We start from the raw sequence: 21,835 nt of genomic DNA on the forward strand, positions 1-21,835 counted from the left end.
CTGTTGTCCTTTTATTGGGTTGGAGGGGGTTTCTCAAAGAACATGCACAGCTTGCCATATTACATGTCTATAACAAGTTCACACAGGAATTTACTGATTTTGAGCTAAAGGTTTCATTGATGGCGTGTCTAAACATTTCATGATTTTCTTCAGTGAATGCATGGTGTTTTTTTCTTAGGTCAATAATGAGACAGACTAGGGCTATTGACATTAATCATGAAATGTTCATAATTACATTGTATACTGTGTATATGAAGTATTAATATAATGGGAGGGATTCATTAACATTCACAGCTGTGAGGTATGCCTGGCGATGATGGAAACCATACTTGGAACAGAATATTATTGACATTTTACATTAATATTGAAAATAATAAGTGAAGCTTAAAATGCAGCTCTGGGAACAGATGAATCATGAGTAGTTTAGGCTATGACTCAAAAGTATATTTGCTCAAGCAATAGTTAATTTACTTGGATACATTTGAGCAAGTGTCAACATCTGTACTGTAGCCCCTTTGAAATGTTTGACTGGGTGGGTGAGGTGTACAATTGCCATGTTGCCATCTGCTTCGAAATGAATTCAAGTTTAAGGAAGCACAATTTGTATGTGAATAATAGATCAATCAACCACACACTCGAGATCATTTATAAAATTGCTGCCAGAATACTACTGATGACACACATGACCAAGAGTATGTGAACACCTGCTCGTCGAACATCTCATTCCAAAATCATGTGAATTAATATGGAGTTGGTTCCCCCTGTACTGTTATAACAGCCTCCATTTGTCCGGGAAGGCTTTCCACTAGGTTTTGGGACATTGCTGAGGGGACTTGCTTCCGTTCAGCCACAAGCATTAGTGAGGTTGGGCCTGGAGTTCCAGTTCATCCCAAAGGTGTTCGATGGAGATGAGGTCAGGGCTCTGTGCAGGCCAGTCAAGATATTCCACATCAATCTCGACCAACCATTTCTGTATTGACCTTGCTTTGTGCATGGGGGCATTGACATGATGAAACAGAAAAGTGCCTTCCCAAACTGTTGTGCTTGTGTGCGGCTGCTCGTCCATGGAAACCCATTTCATGAAGCTCCTGGCTAACAGTTCTTGTGCTGACATTGCTTCCAGAGACAATTTGGAACTCTGTAATGAGTGTTGTAACCGAGGACATAAGATTTTTACACTCTACACTTCAGCGATGCTGTTCTATGAACTTGTGTGGGCTACCACTTCATGGCTGAGACATTGTTGCTCCTAGATGTTTCCAATTCACAAGAACAGTACTTACAGTTTATTTGGGCAGCTCTAGCTGAAATTTGCCCGGGGCAGAAATTTGATGTGCTGACATGTTGGAAAGGTGGCATCCTATGACGGTGCCACATTGAAAGTCACAGAGCTTTCAGTATAGGCCATTCTACTGCCAATGTTTGTCTATGGGGATTGCATGGCTGTGTGCTCGATTTTATACACCTGTCACCAACGGGTGTGGCTGAAATAGCCAAATCCACTCATTTGGAGGGATGTCCACATACTTTCGTATGTAGCCTCAGCCTGTCAGACTTCAAAAGGTCTGTGCTATCTGGGATCCTACCCATTGAAGTTTAACATGGTTAGGTAAGAAGTTAGATTATTGATTTAGGGTAGGGACGTCCCAAGGATCCTTGAAAGCACTGACACTTCAAAATGTGTCTTTGGTACTGTTTCAAAAAATGCGCCGAATATTGACGTCACCAATGTCTCGGCGCAGAGTTGTGACTTCATCCACCATTCCGGAAGAAACGCGGTCTAAACGTTTACGCAAGAAGTCTAACGTGAGTTCTCTGCTCGTGTGTGCAAGACAACTGTTGAAATTTTCAAACTTTTAGAATATATTCCGAGCGAATATTTCAGGTACTCAAGTCACCAAAACAAGAGGTTAGCTAGCGTATCTCGTTTAGAGAGGTCTAGCTAGCCATTTTGTTGACAGGCAACATGGATTTGAAATGTGCTTTAGCTAACGTTAGCTAGCAGTTTACTGATGAATGCCTGTTGTTTGCTAACAAGCTAGCTAATACCCATATAGCGTTATCTTTGTATGCTTTTACACGCATCTACGTCAGTTAACTAACTTGTTAGCATTCCAACCCTTTGACGAGTTACAGGTGTAAATACAGCTGTGTCCTTCCTCCACAGTGAAGTGAGAATGTCACTGAACAAATCAATGCACCCGCGGAACCGCTACAAAGACAAGCCTCCGGATTTTGCCTACTTGGCCTCCAAGTATCCAGACTTCGAGCAGCATGTCCACACCAACCTGGCAGGCAGAGCTATGTGAGTACAGGGGCGTATTCATTAGCTACTGACATCGTTGACCGTTTAAGAACCAAACGGAAGCAAACAGCAACACGATAATTCTATTTGACAAATGCAGATAGGTCCGTTGCGGTTGTATCCATTTAAAAAACGTTTTTCAACAAAAACGGCGTAATGAATACGCCCCAGTACATATGCTGTAGGCCAGTGGTTCTTTTATTTAATACCCCATCAACAGCCCCAGACAAACACACCTTGATAAGTCAACTTTAACTAATCATCAGGCCATCAATGAGTTGAATCTGGTATGTTTGTCAGGGGCAACAACAAAAATGTGCTGTTGGAGGTACTCGAGGAGTAGAGTTGTCAACAGCCTACAGCAGTGGTTCCCAAGTTATCTACGACTGAGTGCCATTTTGTGCCACTATTGATTTTGTCACACCAGTAAAACCCATTTGTGTGGCAGGATGATTATTTTTTTTGTCCTTGAGTGCAAAGTGCTGCCAACTTCCCAGCATCTTCTCTCATTACTGTAGCTTTCTCACCTGTGTCTGTGTGTGTCCTCACTATGTTAGCTGAACTCCCAGTAAGAGGTTCAGAGACTTAGCAGGAGAGAGGCATCAAAGACTCTTTGATTTTCCTCTCATCCTTTTTTATGGTGTTGTGGTGTTTTTCTCCCTTCCTCTTTTGGAGGGAATGGGGTCTCTGGATTTGGGCAGGGATCAATCAATGCCTCTGCAGGGACACATCGCCCAGTGTCCGTCCCATTGAGCTGACCGTTATGATTGGATGTCTGAGTGCTACTGTTGGGAGCTGATGGGGTATGGGGAGGAGGGGAGGTGACTTTAGGTGTCCACTGTTCAGTTTTTAGACAGGATGACCTTAACGGGCGTCATTGCTGACAACCATGATGATTAGTAACCTGGCCATGTTGGTGCTATCGTTAAGTTAGACATTACCCATAGACACTAGCTTCCCTGATCTCTATTGGAGCAGGGTTTAGGAAAATGCCTGTGGTTGCTTGTGAGGTTCATCAGATACAGAGGAAGAAAAAGGATGACTCATGATTAATGTATGCACCTCAGACAGAATCTCAACTCTGATGGGGAGGAGTGGGAAGTTGTGAACCAGGGCTGGAGAGGGACTGGGAGCTGCAGAGTGGGGGGTTATGGGACACAGAGCCTGGGGAGGGAGGAAGGCAGTCGCAATTCTCCCTGAGCCACTAACTGGAAGACAGTGTCTGCCAGCCAGTAATTGGGATATGAAATATGCAGAGAGAGGTGGGGATGGAAGTAGTGGGAGGGAAGGGACAGAGAGCGAATGAGCGAGAGGGAGCCTAGATGGATGCAGAGAGCTTTGGTGCTGCTTTCTAGCTCCCTGAGTTGCTTTTCAGATGACATTTCTACTGTCAAGATTGTCATAACTGTTCTTCACAGCACAAAGGCTTGAGAGAGATTTCTCTCACATAACTGACAAGGGGGAAGATTGTGTGATTGTGAGTCCTGTCACATATCATCACATCGTGGTGTGCTTTTGTGTGATTTACCCCCCTCCTGGTTGTGGGAAAAACAAACATGCTGGCGGCTGAAGTCAAGACAGTCAGGGGTTGGAACTGAAATAATTGTCCAATCTTAACAGAACCCTTATTTTGTTACGTTCCACTGTTCCGACCAGCAAAATGAAGTTCTGAACCTGTTTGAACCAACAAAAAAACAAATGGTTTATATCATTCCTTTCTGTTCCTTTTTAAACCTTTGAAATCAACAACAAAAAAATGTGCTAGATTACTTTACCAGTCAGTGCAGGGAAGCTATTTACATGCATTGGACAGGCGAGTGTAGGGCGCGAGATGCAACAGAAATGTTGTTTGGCGAGAGAGGATGGAGGACAAGGCTTGCTTTGAAGCTCTGGGTATCTTGTTATGGCATGCATTATCTGAATTAGGCACACAGAATCATACCTATAGAGGAGTGGCTTCTATTGAGGAACTTTGAATGTCTTTGAACTTTAGAGTTGGCTAAACGTTGGAGCAGCTAGCTAGCTAAAAAGCTTGTGTGTGTGCGCAAAGCAGACTATGCTTTGGAGGGGGAGGGGCAGACTATGCTTTGGAGGGGGAGGGGCAGACTATGCTTTGGAGGGGGAGGGGCAGGTTGCCTATGTGTGCACACTGCCAGTATGTGTGCACACTGGCAAAAGCTTTTCAGCTGGCAGGCACACGCTGGAATATGTTTCTGAGTGACAGTGAGAGCTTTTCATAGGTACTTTGTTGCACCTGGAACATAAAATAACATTATTAACCGGTTCCCATGCTTTTAAAATAACAGTTCTGTTCTGGGACAGTATAGATCACCTTTGTTCTGATTCTGTTGCAAAAAAAACAGAATTTGGAATAGAGTTGTGAGGGTATATGAGAAACCAATTTCAATAATTTATTTTAATTTACAAGACTAAATAAAGTATAGCATCAAGAAGCTTAGAGGCGCGATTGAAAGACGTCCTGGTCGACCAGTATTGCCTTCACTTGTGTCTGCAGGAGAGGTTATTATGGCTGGATAGGCAGCCAGGTGCAGTAGTGCGAAAGACCTGACAGCTGAGCAGGAGAACAAAGAAAGAGAGGGAGGCTGTTGGGATAATTTTGTTTTTGACATCAACTCAACTGCGAGGTCATCATTACACCTGGAGCTGACGGAGCCAAATAAAGCACATCTGTCTTGCTCTTCTATTCTTTCTATACCTCTCTCTTGTCTCTCCTTTCCTTTATCTCTGCTTCTTTTTTCTCTGCCTTATTTCTGTCTTGCTCACACTCTTCTTCCTTCATCCCCCTCTCCTCTATTTTTCTCTATCTATCTACTGACTGTGCGGTCTCTGTTTGATGGTAGAGGATGAAAAGTGTCCTGTGTAGCCGGCCTCTCTTTTGATTCCTTCTAATGACAGACTGAAGGCCCAAACTGCCCTTGGACTAGCCTGTCCAACACCACTCCAATTAGTTGGTGGATCCCCCCCCCCCCCCCCCCATGCTTGTGTGTATACCCCTCTCGTTTGTACGCTGGAAATGATCCAGCCTCGTCTTTGTGTTGAAATTGACAACCGTCTGCTCAGTGTGAAAATTACATTGTGTAAATGCAAATGAATGAATGCAGACAGACATGCCAATGTCACCACCAGGTGCAAGCATCTACTGTATGAGTGAAAACATATTGGCGTGGGCTGTGGGTATTTTCATTGTGAATGTGCAGAGTGTGTGTGAGCTAGTTAGTTTATCAGTTGTCTGGTGTGGCTGTTACGTGACTGTGTGGGTGAGCAGTGAGGCAGAGGAGAGCTGTTTAAATGTGCTTGATGTCCATCTGCAGCAGCCAGGTGGTAATTACAGAAGAGAGAATCATTACTATACAGTACATGACTCGCTGACAGAAGGATAGACAGAAAGAGCTCCATTACCATACGTGACTCACTGATGGACAGAATGACCGACTGAGAGGGAGACAACACAACCTCTTTCTCTAGAGTTTGCTCACTACCAGACCTGCGTGGGTTAAAATATTATTTGTTTTCTTTCAAATATTTCAGCAGCGCTTGATTGAGCTTGCCTGGTGCAATGGAACAAATGCAGTAGTCCCAAAAGTGCAAGATCCGTAAACTGAACACAGACCTACCAGTGAGACAAGTCTTCATCCTGAATATCCCTACAATCCAGCACTGATGTCTCCCTGCAGCTCTTACACTAGTGTGAACACAATTTAAAGCTTCAAGGGAACTTCAAGATTAGTCCACTGCTTGACAAATCTTGTCTATGGATATTTTCCTCTTTGCCAGTGATTTAGGATCCCCTTCTGCCACCAGGCAAGTGGTTGGATTAGCATACTTCTGTATTTGTGGTGTATTAATCTGGTAAGTAAGTAGCCGTAGTTGAGTACTTGAGCAGCCATTGATTCAGTGGATCAGAGTTATCTTGGGGAGACGACGAGGAGACGACCAATCCCTCTAGGAGATGAATAAACCAGTCTCCTCTCACTCACTGAGCCCCACTGGATCTGGCGGAGACTGAAAGATAGAGGAGAGGTATGTGATTGAGAGAAGTTTGATGAGAGGGATGAGAGAGAATTAGCCTTTAGAATTGAAAGTAAGATATATTCGCGGGGGTTCTCGTCAAGGAGGGAGAGCGATGTAAGAGATGGAGAGAGCGAGGACTCAATGGCAGAGAGGTGGGATTAGGAAGCATGAACCAGAGAGATGACCCAGCCCAGGCGTTCCATCGCGGCTGTCTCTGGCTGGCTGACGACCCATGATGCCACGGCAGGGCATAAAAAATTAAACACTCTGGGTGACATTTCATTTGGCTGTCATCGTTTTTGGGGGTGCAGATATTACCAGCAGAGAAACCATCCCTGGTGGGTGGAGTTTTTTTCCAGTCTTCCTTTAATAAATGGAACTTTCCATCTGTGGTTTCCTTCCTGGTGCTCTGCTTGCATTGTTACCATCGTAGAAGGCAGGAGGAGGTGGTGAAGGGAGAGATATGGATCAGTCTGAAAACGAGTCCCCTGGCTAGACCATATACAGTGCCTTTAGAAAGTATTCACACACCTTTACTTTCTACACATTTTGTTACAGCCTGAATTTAAAATGTATTCAATTGAGATGTGTGTAGATTAGTGACACAAATACCCCATAATGTCGAAGTGGAATTTGAAAATCTATGGCAAGACTGGAAAATGTATGTCTAGCAATGATTGACAATCAAATTGTTTTATGAATAATAAGCTTTTTTTCAATTCAGATGTGCAAAGCTTTTAGACTTACCCCAAAAGACTCAGTTGGAATTTCCGCTCGGGTGTGAATACTTATGCAAATTCAATATTTCTGTATTTAATTTTCAATAAATGAAGCAAACATTTCTTAACGTGTTTTCACTTTGCCGTTAAGGGGTAGTGTGTGTAGATGTGTGAGAAATTATAATTTGAATCCATTTTGAGTTCAGGCTGTAACAACACTGTGGTATGTCAAGGGGTATGAATACTTTCTGAGGGCACTGTACATCTTTTGTGTATGCTAAGCTTGCAGATCTGAAGGCACTAGATAGGTAGCTTATATTGTGGAAGTGGGCTAAATCACCTCAATCTCCCTGATTGGTTGACTGGGTTTCTGATTACGGCCAACTGATTACCAGGACCATTCTGATTTGCTTCGCTTGTTAACCAATGAGAGCCCCTGATCAGCATGGACTTTGATTCGGGCTGAGCTCTTTACTGAGGATAACTGTGGCTTCTTTGAATGGCTTCAGCTTCTCCTTTGCATTTAACTTAGTGGCACTAAAAAAAAATGTTGTTTTATACCTGATGAGCTCTTCTACATAAGTTCCTTCTTCATTTAAAGTGGAACTCTCCTAGTCTTGGCTTCAGCTCTGCGTCAGGAACAATCAATACATGTTGTGTTCAGTGCAGTGAACAATAACCTGATGTGGGAAATGGAACTGCTAATCTGCCAAAAAATTATCCCGTGCATTCAGAATTAAAATGAGTTTGACCTGAAGGTCACCTCTCCATCTCTATCTGTGCTGAAGGACTACGCCAGTGGAGGGGGGGGGACGTGGGGGCTTACTGTGCTTCTGGCTTCTTCAGCTGCAGCAGTTCCCTTGATAGAAATAGATTTGTTCATCTCACTGCACTAGGACTGTTCTCATCACAGTTTCACTTCCCTCATCTCTCATGAGGTCACATTCTTTTGTTCCATCTGCTGATATTTTGCTCTCACCCCCCCCCTTTCTAATTGCTGTACTCCCTCTGTCTTTCTCTTTGTCCTCTCACTATTGTATTTCCTAATGCAGAGGGAAACTGCTGAGTATGCCTCCGCCCAGGTAGTTTGGAGACCAGAACTCCCTGTGTACTCACCCACCACAACCCACCACAGCCCACAACCCTCCTAACAACAGATCTCAAACTTCGCCCCCCTCACAACCTTACTCTGCTGTCATTAAGTCAGGTTCCCATAGGCTTCTTACCGCCCTTATCATTCCACCTGAGTCCTCTACATCACCACCCCCCTCACTCACCTTATTCCTGTAGCACTTTAACACAGACAACATTAATTCTCTCATAAGTGGTTTATATTGCCACTGGTTTGTCCCATGTCCCACACCGTCCATCGTCTGGCACACAAACGTCCACCCTACAATGTGCGTCTCGTGCTCGTGCACGTTCACGCTTCTTCCGGTATCAGCCATATTGCTCCAGCGTGGCTGGATTTACGTGTGCTTTACTGTGTGTGCCGGTGGTCCGGGGTGGTTGCCATAGAGATCTGCCGTTGCAGTGCTCTGCAGTACATTCACACACACCCATTACGGTCTAAAAATAGAAGGCTGGGCAGGCAGACTCTGAACGGCCTCGTTCTCTGCATATTGATCATCTGACTGCTTCTAAGAAGAGAGAAACTGTGAAACCTGATGACTACCGTAGCCAATGCCTAGTATTTAGCTCAGTGGGCTAACAGTCTTCAGGGACACGGGTTTGAACCCCAGTCTGTCACATTGTACTATATAAATGACACTTTCCCCCATAGGCACGTAGTCTAACTCATCCTCTCCCTATAGTCACGCTCTTCATCAGTGAAAGTCTCCATTTTGCTGTAACTGGTGAAAAGGCTCTCCGTCTCGCCCCCCGAACCCAGCTAGGAGGTGCCAGACGCTCCTATCACCAGGAGGTGTCTAATTGCTGTCTAGAGGTGTGAAGGCAGCACACAGACTGGTTAATTACACACATCTTGCTCTATCTGTCCTCTTTGTCTCTCGAACCCCAAAATTATTTTGTGTTGTGTTTCTCAAACACAAAACGTGCTTTCAAGACAGTGGATATCATAAAAAATGTAGAGCGAGGGGTGTGTGGGTCTGTTTTAATGCTGGAAAATATGATTTCTATATCATTAGCGAAGAAGTGTAAATTGATAAGCTCATTTAATTTGTTGACGGTCACATCGTGGTGGTTGACGTGTGATGAGCAGTAATGAGGGGGAATGGGAGATATGGAGCACTGGGCTGGGGCGGCAGGGTAGCCTAGTGGTTAGAGCGTTGGACTAGTAACCGAAAGGTTGCAAGTTCGAATCCCCGAGCTGTCGTTCTGCCCCTGAACAGGCACCCACTGTTCCTAGGCCGTCATTGAAAATAAGAATTTGTTCTTAACTGACTTGCCTAGTTAAATAAAGGTAAAATACATTTTAAAAAATTAAAAAGGGAAGGGGGGAATGTAGTCGAGGGCTGCCTGGAAGAAGGGCGGTTTATGTGACATGGTGTCAGCCTGGAAGGGTGGTCTTTAGGAGAAGCAGCAGTGGCAGGGTGGTCTTTAGGAGAAGCAGAAGGGTGGGGTAGAATTGATTTGCCATTTAATTTAGGGTTTCTTAGTTAGTGGCTCTCTTTGTGAGTTTACAATAAATGTGTTATGGTCTGGGTTTATGATGTAGTTAGTTGTTTTTGTTTTACCTGTGTAGTTATGGTTTAGTTACTTTAGCATTGTAACTACATCTGTTGCCCCTCCCCCTCGTGCAGGCTGAACTTCAAGGAGCCAGAGGCGGTGCGAGCCCTGACCTGTACCCTGCTGAAGGAAGACTTTGGGCTGACCATAGACATCCCTCTGGAGCGTCTCATCCCCACTGTGCCTCTCAGACTCAACTACATCCACTGGGTGGAGGACCTGATCGGAGGCCAAGGGGAACCACGCAGGGGCATCGATATCGGTACAGTTCTGACCTCTGATAACCCCTACTAAATATAGCCCCTCTCCCTTGATCTCTTTGAAATTAACCATCCATCTTGTTTCAGCCATCATTGCTAGGATGCCTTTTTACCACCAGTCCTATGTCCTGTTTCTGTAGAGGAATAGATGGCTTTTATAAGGCCTGGCCCTTTAAACCCTCCACTGGTTCTTAGTAAATTAGACAGTTGTTTCTCACCTGTCTATATAGATAGAGCACAAATATCCTCAATGCTAAATGGGATGAATAAACTCCCATTGGGGTGGCAGGTAGCCTAGTGGTTAGAGCGTTGGGCCAGTAACCGAAAGTTTGCTAGATCGAATCCCGAGCTGACAAGGTAAAAATCTGTCTTTCTGCCCCTGAACAAGGCAGTTAACCCACTAGGCTGTCGTTGAAATTAAGATTTTGTTCTTAACTGACTTGCCTAGTTAAATAAATCCCATATAAACATCACATCAGTAGTGGAGAGTGGTCAAGTTATTTAATGTGTGATCATGTTTGTTTGCTCAAGGGATATTCCTCCAGCAGTAGCCAAACCACGCTTCTTAACACCCGCCCGCTTAACCCGGAAGCCAGCCACACCAATGTGTCGGAGGAAACACTGTTCAACTGACAACCGAGGTCAGTCTGCAGGCACCCGTCCCATCCACAAGGAGTCGCCAGAGCACGATGAGCCAAGTAAAGCCCTCCCCTAACTCGGATGATGTGCTGGGCCAGTTGTGTGCTGCACTTTGGGACTCTCGATCGCATCCGGTTGTGATACAGCCCGGGATTGAACCCTGGTCTGCAGCAACTCCCCTAACTCGGATGATGCTGGGCCAGTTGTGTGCTGCACTTTGGGACTCTCGATCGCAGCCGGTTGTGATACAGCCCGGGATTGAACCCTGGTCTGCAGCAACTCCCCTAACTCGGATGATGCTGGGCCAGTTGTGTGCTGCACTTTGGGACTCTCGATCGCAGCCGGTTGTGATACAGCCCGGGATTGAACCCGGGTCTGCAGCAACGCCTTAGACCGCTGTGCCACTCAGGAGTCCCAGTGCATTACATTTGACCAAAGCCTATGGCTAGTAGTGTGCTATGTAAGGTGCTATTTGGTGGACAACCTATAAGAACGTCTGCCTGACATTGAACATTACAGGCTGACAGAGAGGGGCTGCCTGGCACAGGTCTAGCCCAGGACACATCTTCACAAAGTCTAAGAGGAGTGCTGATATAGGATCAGTTTTGCCTTATAAGATAATGAATATGAATTTAATTACAGGGGGGACCTGATCCTAGATCTGCACTCCTACTCTGAGACATGTTTTTAATACAGGCTGGCTCTTACTAGTCCAAGGGCAGCTGACTGCCCATGTCCATCACAGACTGGCAGAGAGGGGCTGCATGATGGTTAGCACATCCACCTTCGGATCCCAAATGTACTGTAGGCCTATCTATTTTCTGGGGACCACTGGATATCACTGGCCAAATCCCCATCCACATGCCATGGCTGGTTTCCTGTATCCATCAGAGAGTGTGATGTGTGTTCGTCAGTTTAGCTCCTCAGAGAGACGGACAGGTCAGTGATTGGTGACCCTGGTGCCTGGTCCATTCTGTAAGCTGATTGGAGCTGCTCTCCTGATGGATAGCCACAGGGCATTACTATCTCCCAAAGCTTGACCTGCGAGGTGCCATCTCCACTGCCCCAGGGGACCTCACTGTGGTTGGGTAGATTGGAGGCCCTGGTCTCTGTTAGACCTGGATGATCTGATCATGGCAACTTCCCAAGATGGCATAGCAGTCAGAAGTCCTTTGTCCTCGTCTTGTCGTGTTCCATATATATTTACAACTTTCTTCGCAAGTCTTTTATATATTTTATTTTCCAAAAACAACTTCAAAACACTCTCCTGCAACCCGCCTCACCAATTAATTATTATTATAATTTTTTTGTTGTGTTATTTACCTCAAATCTGAAATCCACAATAGAAGCTAGCCAGAAGCTAGCCAGTTTACTGCCTAACATCAGTATTCAGCTAACCACGGTTTGTGGTCATCAGCTATCCTTTAGCTCAAATCTATCGCCAGTTTTGTTCAACGCGACTCAGACCAGAACATACCGGACCTATTTTTCTCGCCATATACCCGGATTTCGACCGCAGGCTCTGGACATTTACATCTGGATCTCACAGCTAGCGAGCTGCTATCCGTGTGACTATTGGATCCCAGAGCAAACATAAATTATTCCGGAGCTAGCCAGTTGAAGAGTTCCATCAGCCACTACTGGGCTACAATCACCTATCCGGACCCGTTTTACTGCCGATGCGGAGCCCCACCGGGCCTTCACGACTGGACTACCGACGTTATCCAACTGGCCCCTCCGTCGCAATGTTACCTGAACGCCCATCTGCGGCCTGCTAATCGTTAGCGGTCTTATCTGCTGCTATCTGAATAGGTCTATCAGACAATTTCTCTTGGGTCACTATAACTATTTTGCCAATTGGATTGATCCCCTCTACCACACGGAACCCCACTAATCTACCGATGGAGACGCACAAGGTGGCTAAAAACAGACCTCCATCCTATGCTAGCTTGCTACCGATGGCCCGGCTAGCTGTCTGAATCGCCGTGACCCCAACCAACCTCACCACTCACTGGACCCTTATGATCACTCGACTAAGCATGCCTCTCCTTAATGTCAATATGCCTTGTCCATTGCTGTTCTGGTTAGTGTTTATTGGCTTATTTCACTGTAGAGCCTCTAGACCTGCTCACTATACATTATCCAACCTTTCAGTTCCACCACCCACACATGCGATGATATCACCTGGTTTCAATGATGTTTCTAGAGACAATATCTCTCTCATCATCACTCAATACCTAGGTTTACCTCCACTGTATTCACATCCTACCATACCTTTGGCTGTACATTATACCTTGAAGCTATTTTATCGCCCCCAGAAATCTCCTTTTACTCTGTTCCAGACGTTCTAGATGACCAATTCTCATAGCTTTTAGCCGTACCCTTATCCTACTCCTCCTCTGTTCCTCTGGTGATGTAGAGGTTAATCCAGGCCCTGCAGTGCCTAGCTCCACTCCTATTCCCCAGGCGCTCTCTTTTGATGACTTCTGTAACCGTAATAGCCTTGGTTTCATGCATGTTAACATTAGCAGCCTCCCTAAGTTTGTTTTATTCACTGCTTTAGCATACTCTGCCAACCCGGATGTTCTAACCGTGTCTGAATCCTGGCTTAGGAAGACCACCAAAAATTCTAAAATGTTCATCCCTAACTACAACATTTTCAGACAAGATAGGCCAAAGGGGGCGGTGTTGCAATCTACTGCAAAGATAACCTGCAGAGTTCGGTCTTACTATCCAGGTCTGTACCCAAACAATTTGAACTTCTACTTTGTTTTTTTTTCACCTCTCAAAAACAAGTCTCTCACCGTTGCCGCCTGCTATAGACCACCCTCTGCCCCCAGCTATGCTCTGGACACAATATGTGAACTGATTGCCCCCCATCTATCTTCAGAGCTCGTGCTGCTAGGCGCCCTAAACTGGGATATGCTTAACACCCCAGCCATCCTACAATCTAAGCTTGATGCCCTCAATCTCACACAAATTATCAATGAACCTACCAGGTACCACCCCAAAGCAGTAAACACGGGCACCCTCATAGATATCATCCTAACCAACTTGCCCTCTAAATACACCTCTGCTGTTTTCAACCAAGATCTCAGCGATCACTGCCTCATTGCCTGCATCCGTAATGGGTCAGCGGTCAAACAACCTCCACTCATCACTGTCAAACGCTCCCTGAAACACTTCAGCGAGCAGGCCTTTCTCATGGACCTGGCCGGGGTATCCTGGAATGATATTGATCTCATCACGTCAGTAGAGGATGCCTGGTTATTTTTTTTTTTTTTAAATGCCTTCCTCGCCATCTTAAATAAACATGCCCCATTCAAGAAATTTAGAACCAGGGACAGATATAGTCCTTGGTTCTCTCCAGACCTGACTGCCCTTAACCAACACAAAAAATCCTATGGCGTTCTGCATTAGCATCGAACAGCCCTCATGATATGCAACTTTTCATGGAAGCTAGAAACCAATATACACAGGCAGTTAGAAAAGCCAAGGCTAGCTTTTTCAAGCAGAAACTTGCTTCCTGCAACACACACTCAAAGTTCTGGGACACTGTAAAGTCCTTGGAGAATAAGAAGACCTCCTCCCAGCTGCCCACTGCACGGAGGACAGGAAACACTGTCACTACCGATAAATCCACTATAATTGAGTATTTCAATAAGTATTTTTCTACGGCTGGCCATGCTTTCCACCCAGGTCAACAGCACTGCACCCTCCACAGCAACTCGACCAAGCCTTCCCCATTTCTCCTTCTCCCAAATCCAGTCAGCTGATGTTCTGAAAGAGCTGCAAAATCTGGACCCCTACAAATCAGCCGGGCTAGACAATCTGGACCCTTTCTAAAATGATCTGCCGAAATTGTTGCCACCCCTATTACTAGCCTGTTCAACCTCTCTTTCGTGTCGTCTGAGATTCCCAAAGATTGGAAAGCAGCTGCGGTCATCCTCTTCAAAGGGGGGGGACACTCTTGACCCAAACTGCTACAGACCTATATCTGTCCTACCCTGCCTTTCTAAGGTCTTCGAAAGCCAAGTCAACAAACAGATTACCGACCATTTCGAATCCCACCATACCTTCTCCGCTATGCAATCTGGTTTCAGAGCTGGTCCTAAATGATATCTTAACCGCCATCGATAAGAAACAATACTGTGCAGCCGTATTCATTGACCTGGCCAAGGCTTTCGTCTCTGTCAATCACCACATCCTCATCGACAGACTCGACAGCCTTGGTTTCTCAAATGATTGCTTCGCCTGGTTCATCAACAACTTCTCTGATAGAGTTCAGTGTGTCAAATCGGAGGGTCTGTTGTCCGGGCCTCTGGGAGTCTCTATAGGGGTGCCACAGGGTTTAATTCTTGGACCGACTCTCTTCTCTGTATACATCAATGATGTCGCTCTTGCTGCTGGTGAGTCTCTGATCCACCTCTACGCAGACGACACCATTCTGTATACTGGCCCTTTGGACACTGTTAACCTTCCAGGCGAGCTTCAGTGCCATACAACTCTCCTCCAGTGGCCGCCAATTGCTCTTAAATACAAGTAAAACTAAATGCATGCTCTTCAACCGATCGCTACCTGCCCGCCTGTCCAACATCACTACTCTGGACCGCTCTGACTTAGAATATGTGGACAACTACAAATACCTAGGTGTCTGGTTAGACTGTAAACTCTCCTTCCAGACGCACATCAAACATCTCCAATCCAAAGTTAAATCTAGAATTGGCTTCCTATTTCGCAACAAAGCATCCTTTACTCATGCTGTCAAACATACCCTTGTAAAACTGACCATCCTACCAATCCTCGACTTCGGCGATGTCATTTACAAAATAGCCTCCAATACCCTACTCAATAAATTGGATGTGCCTTTACCTCCCTTATCTCACCTCATTTGCTCACATTGTATATAGACTTATTTTTCTACTGTATTATTGACTGTATGTTTGTTTTACAACAACAGAGTTACACATGGAGTATGTGTTGAACTGCTTTGTTTATCTTGGCCAGGTCGCAATTGTAATTGAGAACTTGTTCTCAACTTGCCTACCTGGTTAAATAAAGGTGAAATAAATCAAATAAAATGGCTGTCTTGATCACCTCTTGTTAATCCATTATGGACAATAAGAGTGGCATTGAATACACACATATCCCCAGGTACTGGAGCGTCCTGTATCTACCCCCTGCTGGGAGCCTCTATGAACGGCTGGCATTACCTGGCTACTGAGGTAGATGACATCTGCTTTGACTATGCCACCAGGAACGTAGAGCAGAACAACCTCTCGGATCTCATCAAAGGTTAGTGGCAAGCTGGCCATTGGTAGCTGCATTGTAGTGTTCCACTACTGAAAGGAAGATGGCTTGAAACCTTGTTGATAACATGTCCTTCCCCTGTCTCATGTCCCAGTGGTGAAAGTTCCCCAGAAGACCCTGTTAATGGACGCTCTAAAGGAGGAGTCAGCCATCGTCTATGACTTCTGCATGTGTAACCCTCCCTTCTTCGCCAACCAACTAGAGGCTAAGGTAGGCCCCTTTTTAAATGGAAAGTGTTCTGAGAATCTGGAAAAACGGCTTTATAAATCGAATTTATTCACTGTTCACCTCCCCCTCTATTTTTCTCTTTTCATTTCTTTACCTTTTCTGTCACGCCCTCTTTCTCCTACCCTTTACTTTCTCGCCCCATGCCTCTGTTTTCCTCTCCTTCTCCCCCACCCTGTTCCTCCCCTCTCCCCCTTTCTCTCCGTCCTCCTCCCCAGGGGGTAAATTCCAGGAACTCTCGTCGTCCTCCCCCCAGCTCAGTGAACACAGGTGGGGTGACGGAGATCATGGCTGAGGGAGGAGAGCTGGAGTTTGTCAAGAGGATCATCCACGACAGCCTGCAGCTCAAGACACGCCTGCGGTGAGAGAGAGAGTAGGACACGTAGGACGTGCACGCGTAGTACACACAAACACACCACACATTGGTCCCCATCAGTACACTGGGTGTGATGGATTAGCGTTCAAGACCGCATCACGCTGGTTTCCGATTGGTCATGCTTTATAAACTCAGCAAAAAAGAAACGTCACCTATTTGAATGAACATAACAGGATTCAACAACTGAGACATAAACTGAATAAGTTCCACAGACATGTGACTAACAGAAATGGAATAATGTGTCCCTGAACAAAGGGGGGGTGTCAAAATCAAAAGTAACAGTCAGTATCTGGTGTGGCCACCAGCTGCATTAAGTACTGCAGTGCATCTCCTCTTCAAGAACTGCACCAGATTTGCCAGTTATTGCTGTGAGATGTTACCCCACTCTTCCACCAAGGCACCTGCAAGTTCCCGGACATTTCTGGGGGGGAATGGCCCTAGCCCTCACCCTCTGATCCAACAGATCCCAGATGTGCTCAATGGGATTGAGATCCGGGCTCTTCGCTGGCCATGACAGAACACTGACATTCCTGTCTTGCAGGAAATCACACACAGAACGAGCAGTATGGCTGGTGTCATTGTCATGCTGGAGGGTCATGTAAGGATGAGCCTGTAGGAAGGGCACAGCGTTGAGATTGCCTGCAATGACAACAAGCTCAGTCCGATGATGCTGTGACACACCGCCCCAGACCATGTGATATGAGAATTTTGTTATCAATGTTCATAAATATTAAATTAATCTACTCGGCCTGCAACCCAGTGTTAAGGTTCTAGTTAAGATGAAATGGACAGAATTCCCAGCTTACAATAGTCAAAATGTTTATTCACGAGAGCACTCTCCAGTTCATTATACAAAGACATCCATTTTATACCATACACCTTACTTACGCACACGAACATTAGGTGAGTTATATTCTTCTCCATAGTTCTCACCACTGTATATCACTACCCAGCCGACAGTTCCATTCCCCAGAGATTAGGGAAACCTTGAGGGTTACTCCCTGTCCCATCATAAATTTCCAAGAGTTCTAGCCGGGTCGGGTCAAACACAGTTTAATTGTGCTCAGTATCTTCTTAGGCACACATTTCTCCCCCTTCTGGGCCTCCTTTGATCCTTGTTGGATTTACGTTTAATACTTGAATTATTCCTCATACCTGCTACATAAACTGTAATCTCTAATAGTTAGGTTTCAGGGTAGAATTATTTAACCATTATCTTTAAACATATAAATTATTTTATCACCATGACGGACCCTCCACCTCCAAATTGATCCCTTGCTCCAGAGTACAGGCCTCGGTGTAACGCTCATTCCTTTGACGATAAATGCAAATCCGACCATCACCCCTGGTGTGAGGACTTGCCTTACAACAGGCCTACAAGCCCTCAGTCCAGCCTCTCTCAGCCTATTGCGGACTGTCTGAACACTGATGGAGGGATGGTGCGTTCCTGGTGTAACCCAGGAAGTTGTTGTAGCCATCCTGTACCTGTCCTGTAGGTGTGATGTACCGATTCCTGTGCAGGTGGTGTTACACGTGGTCTGCCACTGCTAGGACGATCAACTGTCCGTCCTGTCTCCCTGTAGCGCTGTCTAGGCGTCTCACAGTACGGTCATTGCAATTTATTGACCTGGCCACATCTGCCTTCCTCATGCCTCCTTGCAGCATGCCTAAGGCACGTTCACGCAGATGAGCAGGGACCCTGGGCATCTTTCTTTTGGTGTTTTTCAGATTCGGTAGAAAGGCCTCTCTAGTGTCCGAAGTTTTCATAACTGTGACCATCTGTAAGCTGTTAGTGTCTTAAGGACCGTTCCACAGGTGCATGTTCATTAATTGTTTATGGTTAATTGAACAAGCATGGGAAACAGTGTTTAACTATTTGGGATAGGGGTCAGCATTTTCACTTTTGGATGAATAGCGTGCCCAGAGCAAACTGCCTCCTACTCTCTCCCAGATGCTAATATATGCATATTATTATTGGATAGAAAACACTGACATTCCTAAAACTGTTTAAAGGATGTCTGTGAGTATAATATAACTCATATGGCAGGTGAAAACCTGAGAAAAATCCAACCAGGAAGTGAGACATCTGAGGTTTGTAGTTTTTCAAAGCTCTGCCTACTGAATACACAGTAGGATATGGATGAAGTTGTACTTCCTACAAGCCTAGATGTCAACCGTCTTTAGAAACTTGAATGAGGATTCTATAAAGGATAAAGGAGGGGCTCATGAGACCTGTTTGAGTCAGTGGTCTAGCATAGTGCCTTGGGCTCATGACGCACGATCCTGACAGTTACCTCTCGTTCCAGTGCTTTTCTTTAGACAGGAATTCTCCTGTTGGAACATTATTGATGTTTTATGTTAAAATACATCCTAAAAATTGATTCCATTCATCGTTTGACATGTTTCTAAAGGACTGTAACGGAACTTTTCGAGTTTTGTCTGGACGAAGTGCCTGCGCCTCATGAAGATGGATTACTGGGCTGAACACGCTAACAAGTGGCTATTTGGACATAAATTCTGGACTTTATGGAACAAATCAGTCATTTATTGTCAAACTGTGATTCCTAGGAGTGCCTTCTGATGAAGATCATCAAAGGTAAGTGAATATTTATGGTGTTATTTCTAACTTCTGTTGACTCCAAAATGGTAGATATTTCTCTGGCTGAATTGGGCTGAGCGCCATTCTCAGATTATGCTTTTTCCGTAAAGTTTTTTTGAAATCTGACACAGCGGTTGCATTAAGGAGAAGCATATCTTTAATTCTGTGAATAACACTAGGATCTTTTATCAATGTTTATTATGAGTGTTTCTGCAAAATCACTGGATGTTTTGGAATCAAAACATTACTGCACGTAACGTACCAATGTAAACAGATTTTTGGATATAAATATGCACATTATCGAACAAAACATACATGTATTGTGTAACATGATGTCCTATGAGTGTCATCTGATGAAGATCATCAAAGGTTAGTGATTAATTTCTCAATATTTCTATTTTTTGTGACTCCTATCTTTGGCTGGAAAAATGGCTGTGTTTTTTTGACTTGGCTATGACCTAACAATCATATGTTGTGCTTTCGCTGTAAAGCATTTTTGAAATCGGACACGATGGGTAGATTAACAAGATGTTTATCTTTCATTTGCTGTATTGGACTTGTTAACTTCTTGACGCACCCATCCCTTTAGCGGGGTCATTTTCATCAACACCCGCTGAATTGCAGTGCGCCAAATTCAAATTAAATTACATGAAATCACAAGTGCAATATAGCAAAACACAGCTTAGCTTGGTGTTAATCCACCTGGCGTGTCAGATTTCAATACAGCTTTTTGGCAAAAGCATAGCAAGCGTTTTATGTAAGAACATCTCTCTCAGTAGACAAAATATTAAACACTAGCAGCCAAGTAGATTGGTCACGAAAGTCAGAAAAGCAATAGATTAAATCGCGTACCTTTGATCTTCGGATGTTTGCACTCACAAGACTCCCAGTTACACAATAAATGTTCCTTTTGTTCCGTAAAGATTATTTTTATATCCAAAATAACTCCATTTGGTTGGCGCTTTTATGTTCAGAAATCCACAGGCTCGAGCGGTCACGTCATCGCAGAATAAAATTCCAAATAGTATCCGTAATGTCCACAGAAACATGTCAAACGTTTTTTATAATCAATCCTCAGGTTGTTTTTAAAATATATAATTGATAATATATCAACCGGGACTGTCGCTTTTTCAATAGGAGAGGAAGGACAATGGCTGCCCCACTCTGTTGCGCAAGCAAATCTCTGCGAACACCCAGCTCTGGGCCTGAGAACCCCTGCCCTAGAAAGGTTAAACCCTTTACAAGGAAGATCTGTGAAGGTATTTGGATTTTTACGAATTATCTTTGAAAGACAGGGTCCTGAAAAGGGGACTTTTCTTTTTTTTTTTGCTGAATTTATCTGCGCCAATTCCCTAGACCCCAAATATAATATAGAAAAGCCTGTTTATCAGTTGGTGTTGGTGGGTGTTTGTTCATTACCTTCTGTTACATCCTAAATGAAAGGGTGCATTTGTAAGGCAAGGAAGGATGATAGAGGGCCACTGATGGAGGAGAGCAGAACGATGGGATGGAGATGTCACCCAGAGTTTGTTTAATGAATTGGCACCAGGAGTAAACAGTCACCCACCCCCACGGCAGTATCTGCATGGCCATAGGGAACAGCTGTGTGTGTGTGTGTGTGTGTGTGTGAGTGAATTAGATTTGATCACACTGCGCGCGTGGTGACCGAGACAAGTGGCTGACTTGGAAGGTGTGTGATTGTATGTGTACGAGTGTGTTGCACTGTGTCACTACCATATTTTTTGTGTGTAAAGGGGATTGTCACCCACAGGAGAGTGTGTCGGTGTGTGCATATGTTTGTGTGAAAGTTGAGTGGCCCTCACAGGGGGAAAAGTGTCCATCTCGCTCTGTGTCTGTTTGCCTGCATGTGTCTGTGTGTTCACACCGGTGTACTTGTGTGGTGCGCTTGGCTGGTGTTGAGTGTCTGCCACAGGGGAAGGTGTGCCTGCTCTAGTCTCCAGCTTCTGTTCGTTCCTCTCCTCCCCTGCAGTGTGTGTAGTTTGTTTGAGACTGGGGCCAAGGCAGCAGTAGCAGGCTGTCACTCCACACACACTGCATGCTGGGACAGCAGAGCTACCACCAGGTGTCCACGGAAACCAAGCCAGCCCATCTGATTGGTCCTCTGAGACTCACGACCCCCCCCCCCCAAAAAACACTAAACCGGAATGACTCTCACCAGACTATCACACATAGATAGTCATACACACCCCAACCACCAGCCAGGAAAGTCCCCCTTTTCAACGAGATGCCCTCTGCTCGTCATTGTCTGTTATTGATCTGATAATCACTAGCTATGTGGAGAGGGTAATAACGTTGTAATCACCGGTCTTTGTACTCTTGGAAGGAATAGCTTGAAAATAAATGTAGAACTTTGCTAAGAATCTGACTGCTTCTGCCTGTGTGTGTTAACATGGATCTCTGCATGACAAAGTGGGGAACATCTGGGGATATTACAGGTCCTCAATATTTCATGGTGCCACTTGAGGCGAGGCCTTTGCACCCCTACCCAAAACTCTCACCCTCACCACTCCCACCCTTACCCCTAACCAAAACCCTCTCACCCCCACCCTTACCCCTTATGCCAATATGACTAGCCAAGTTTGAAAATATGATCTTGCAGTGTTAAGCTTTCACAAAGCAATTCAGAGAAACCAATTTGTAATTTTGGTAAGCACAATAATC

General features: G+C 45.0%; 1 protein-coding gene across 3 annotated transcripts in view; it reads left to right on the plus strand.

Moving 5' to 3' along the window:
- Positions 1-1,629: 1,629 nt before the first annotated feature.
- The window catches only part of LOC110503873 (RNA N6-adenosine-methyltransferase mettl16), a 34,546-nt gene continuing 14,340 nt past the window's right edge, over positions 1,630-21,835 (plus strand). Inside the window, exons 1-6 of one of the 3 annotated variants that reach the window (XM_021582440.2) lie at positions 1,630-1,885; positions 2,168-2,305; positions 9,819-10,006; positions 15,798-15,938; positions 16,048-16,163; positions 16,397-16,539. In XM_021582440.2, coding sequence (XP_021438115.1) covers positions 2,178-2,305; positions 9,819-10,006; positions 15,798-15,938; positions 16,048-16,163; positions 16,397-16,539 — 716 coding nt within the window. In that variant the 5' untranslated portion in view covers positions 1,630-1,885; positions 2,168-2,177. Of the gene's footprint in view, positions 1,910-2,167; positions 2,306-9,818; positions 10,007-15,797; positions 15,939-16,047; positions 16,164-16,396; positions 16,540-21,835 lie in introns of all 3 variants that reach the window. The other 2 variants (XM_021582442.2, XM_021582443.2) reach the window with 2 other exon arrangements.

Source organism: Oncorhynchus mykiss, chromosome 24, assembly GCF_013265735.2.
Source record: "Oncorhynchus mykiss isolate Arlee chromosome 24, USDA_OmykA_1.1, whole genome shotgun sequence".
Taxonomy (NCBI): Eukaryota; Metazoa; Chordata; class Actinopteri; order Salmoniformes; family Salmonidae; genus Oncorhynchus; species Oncorhynchus mykiss.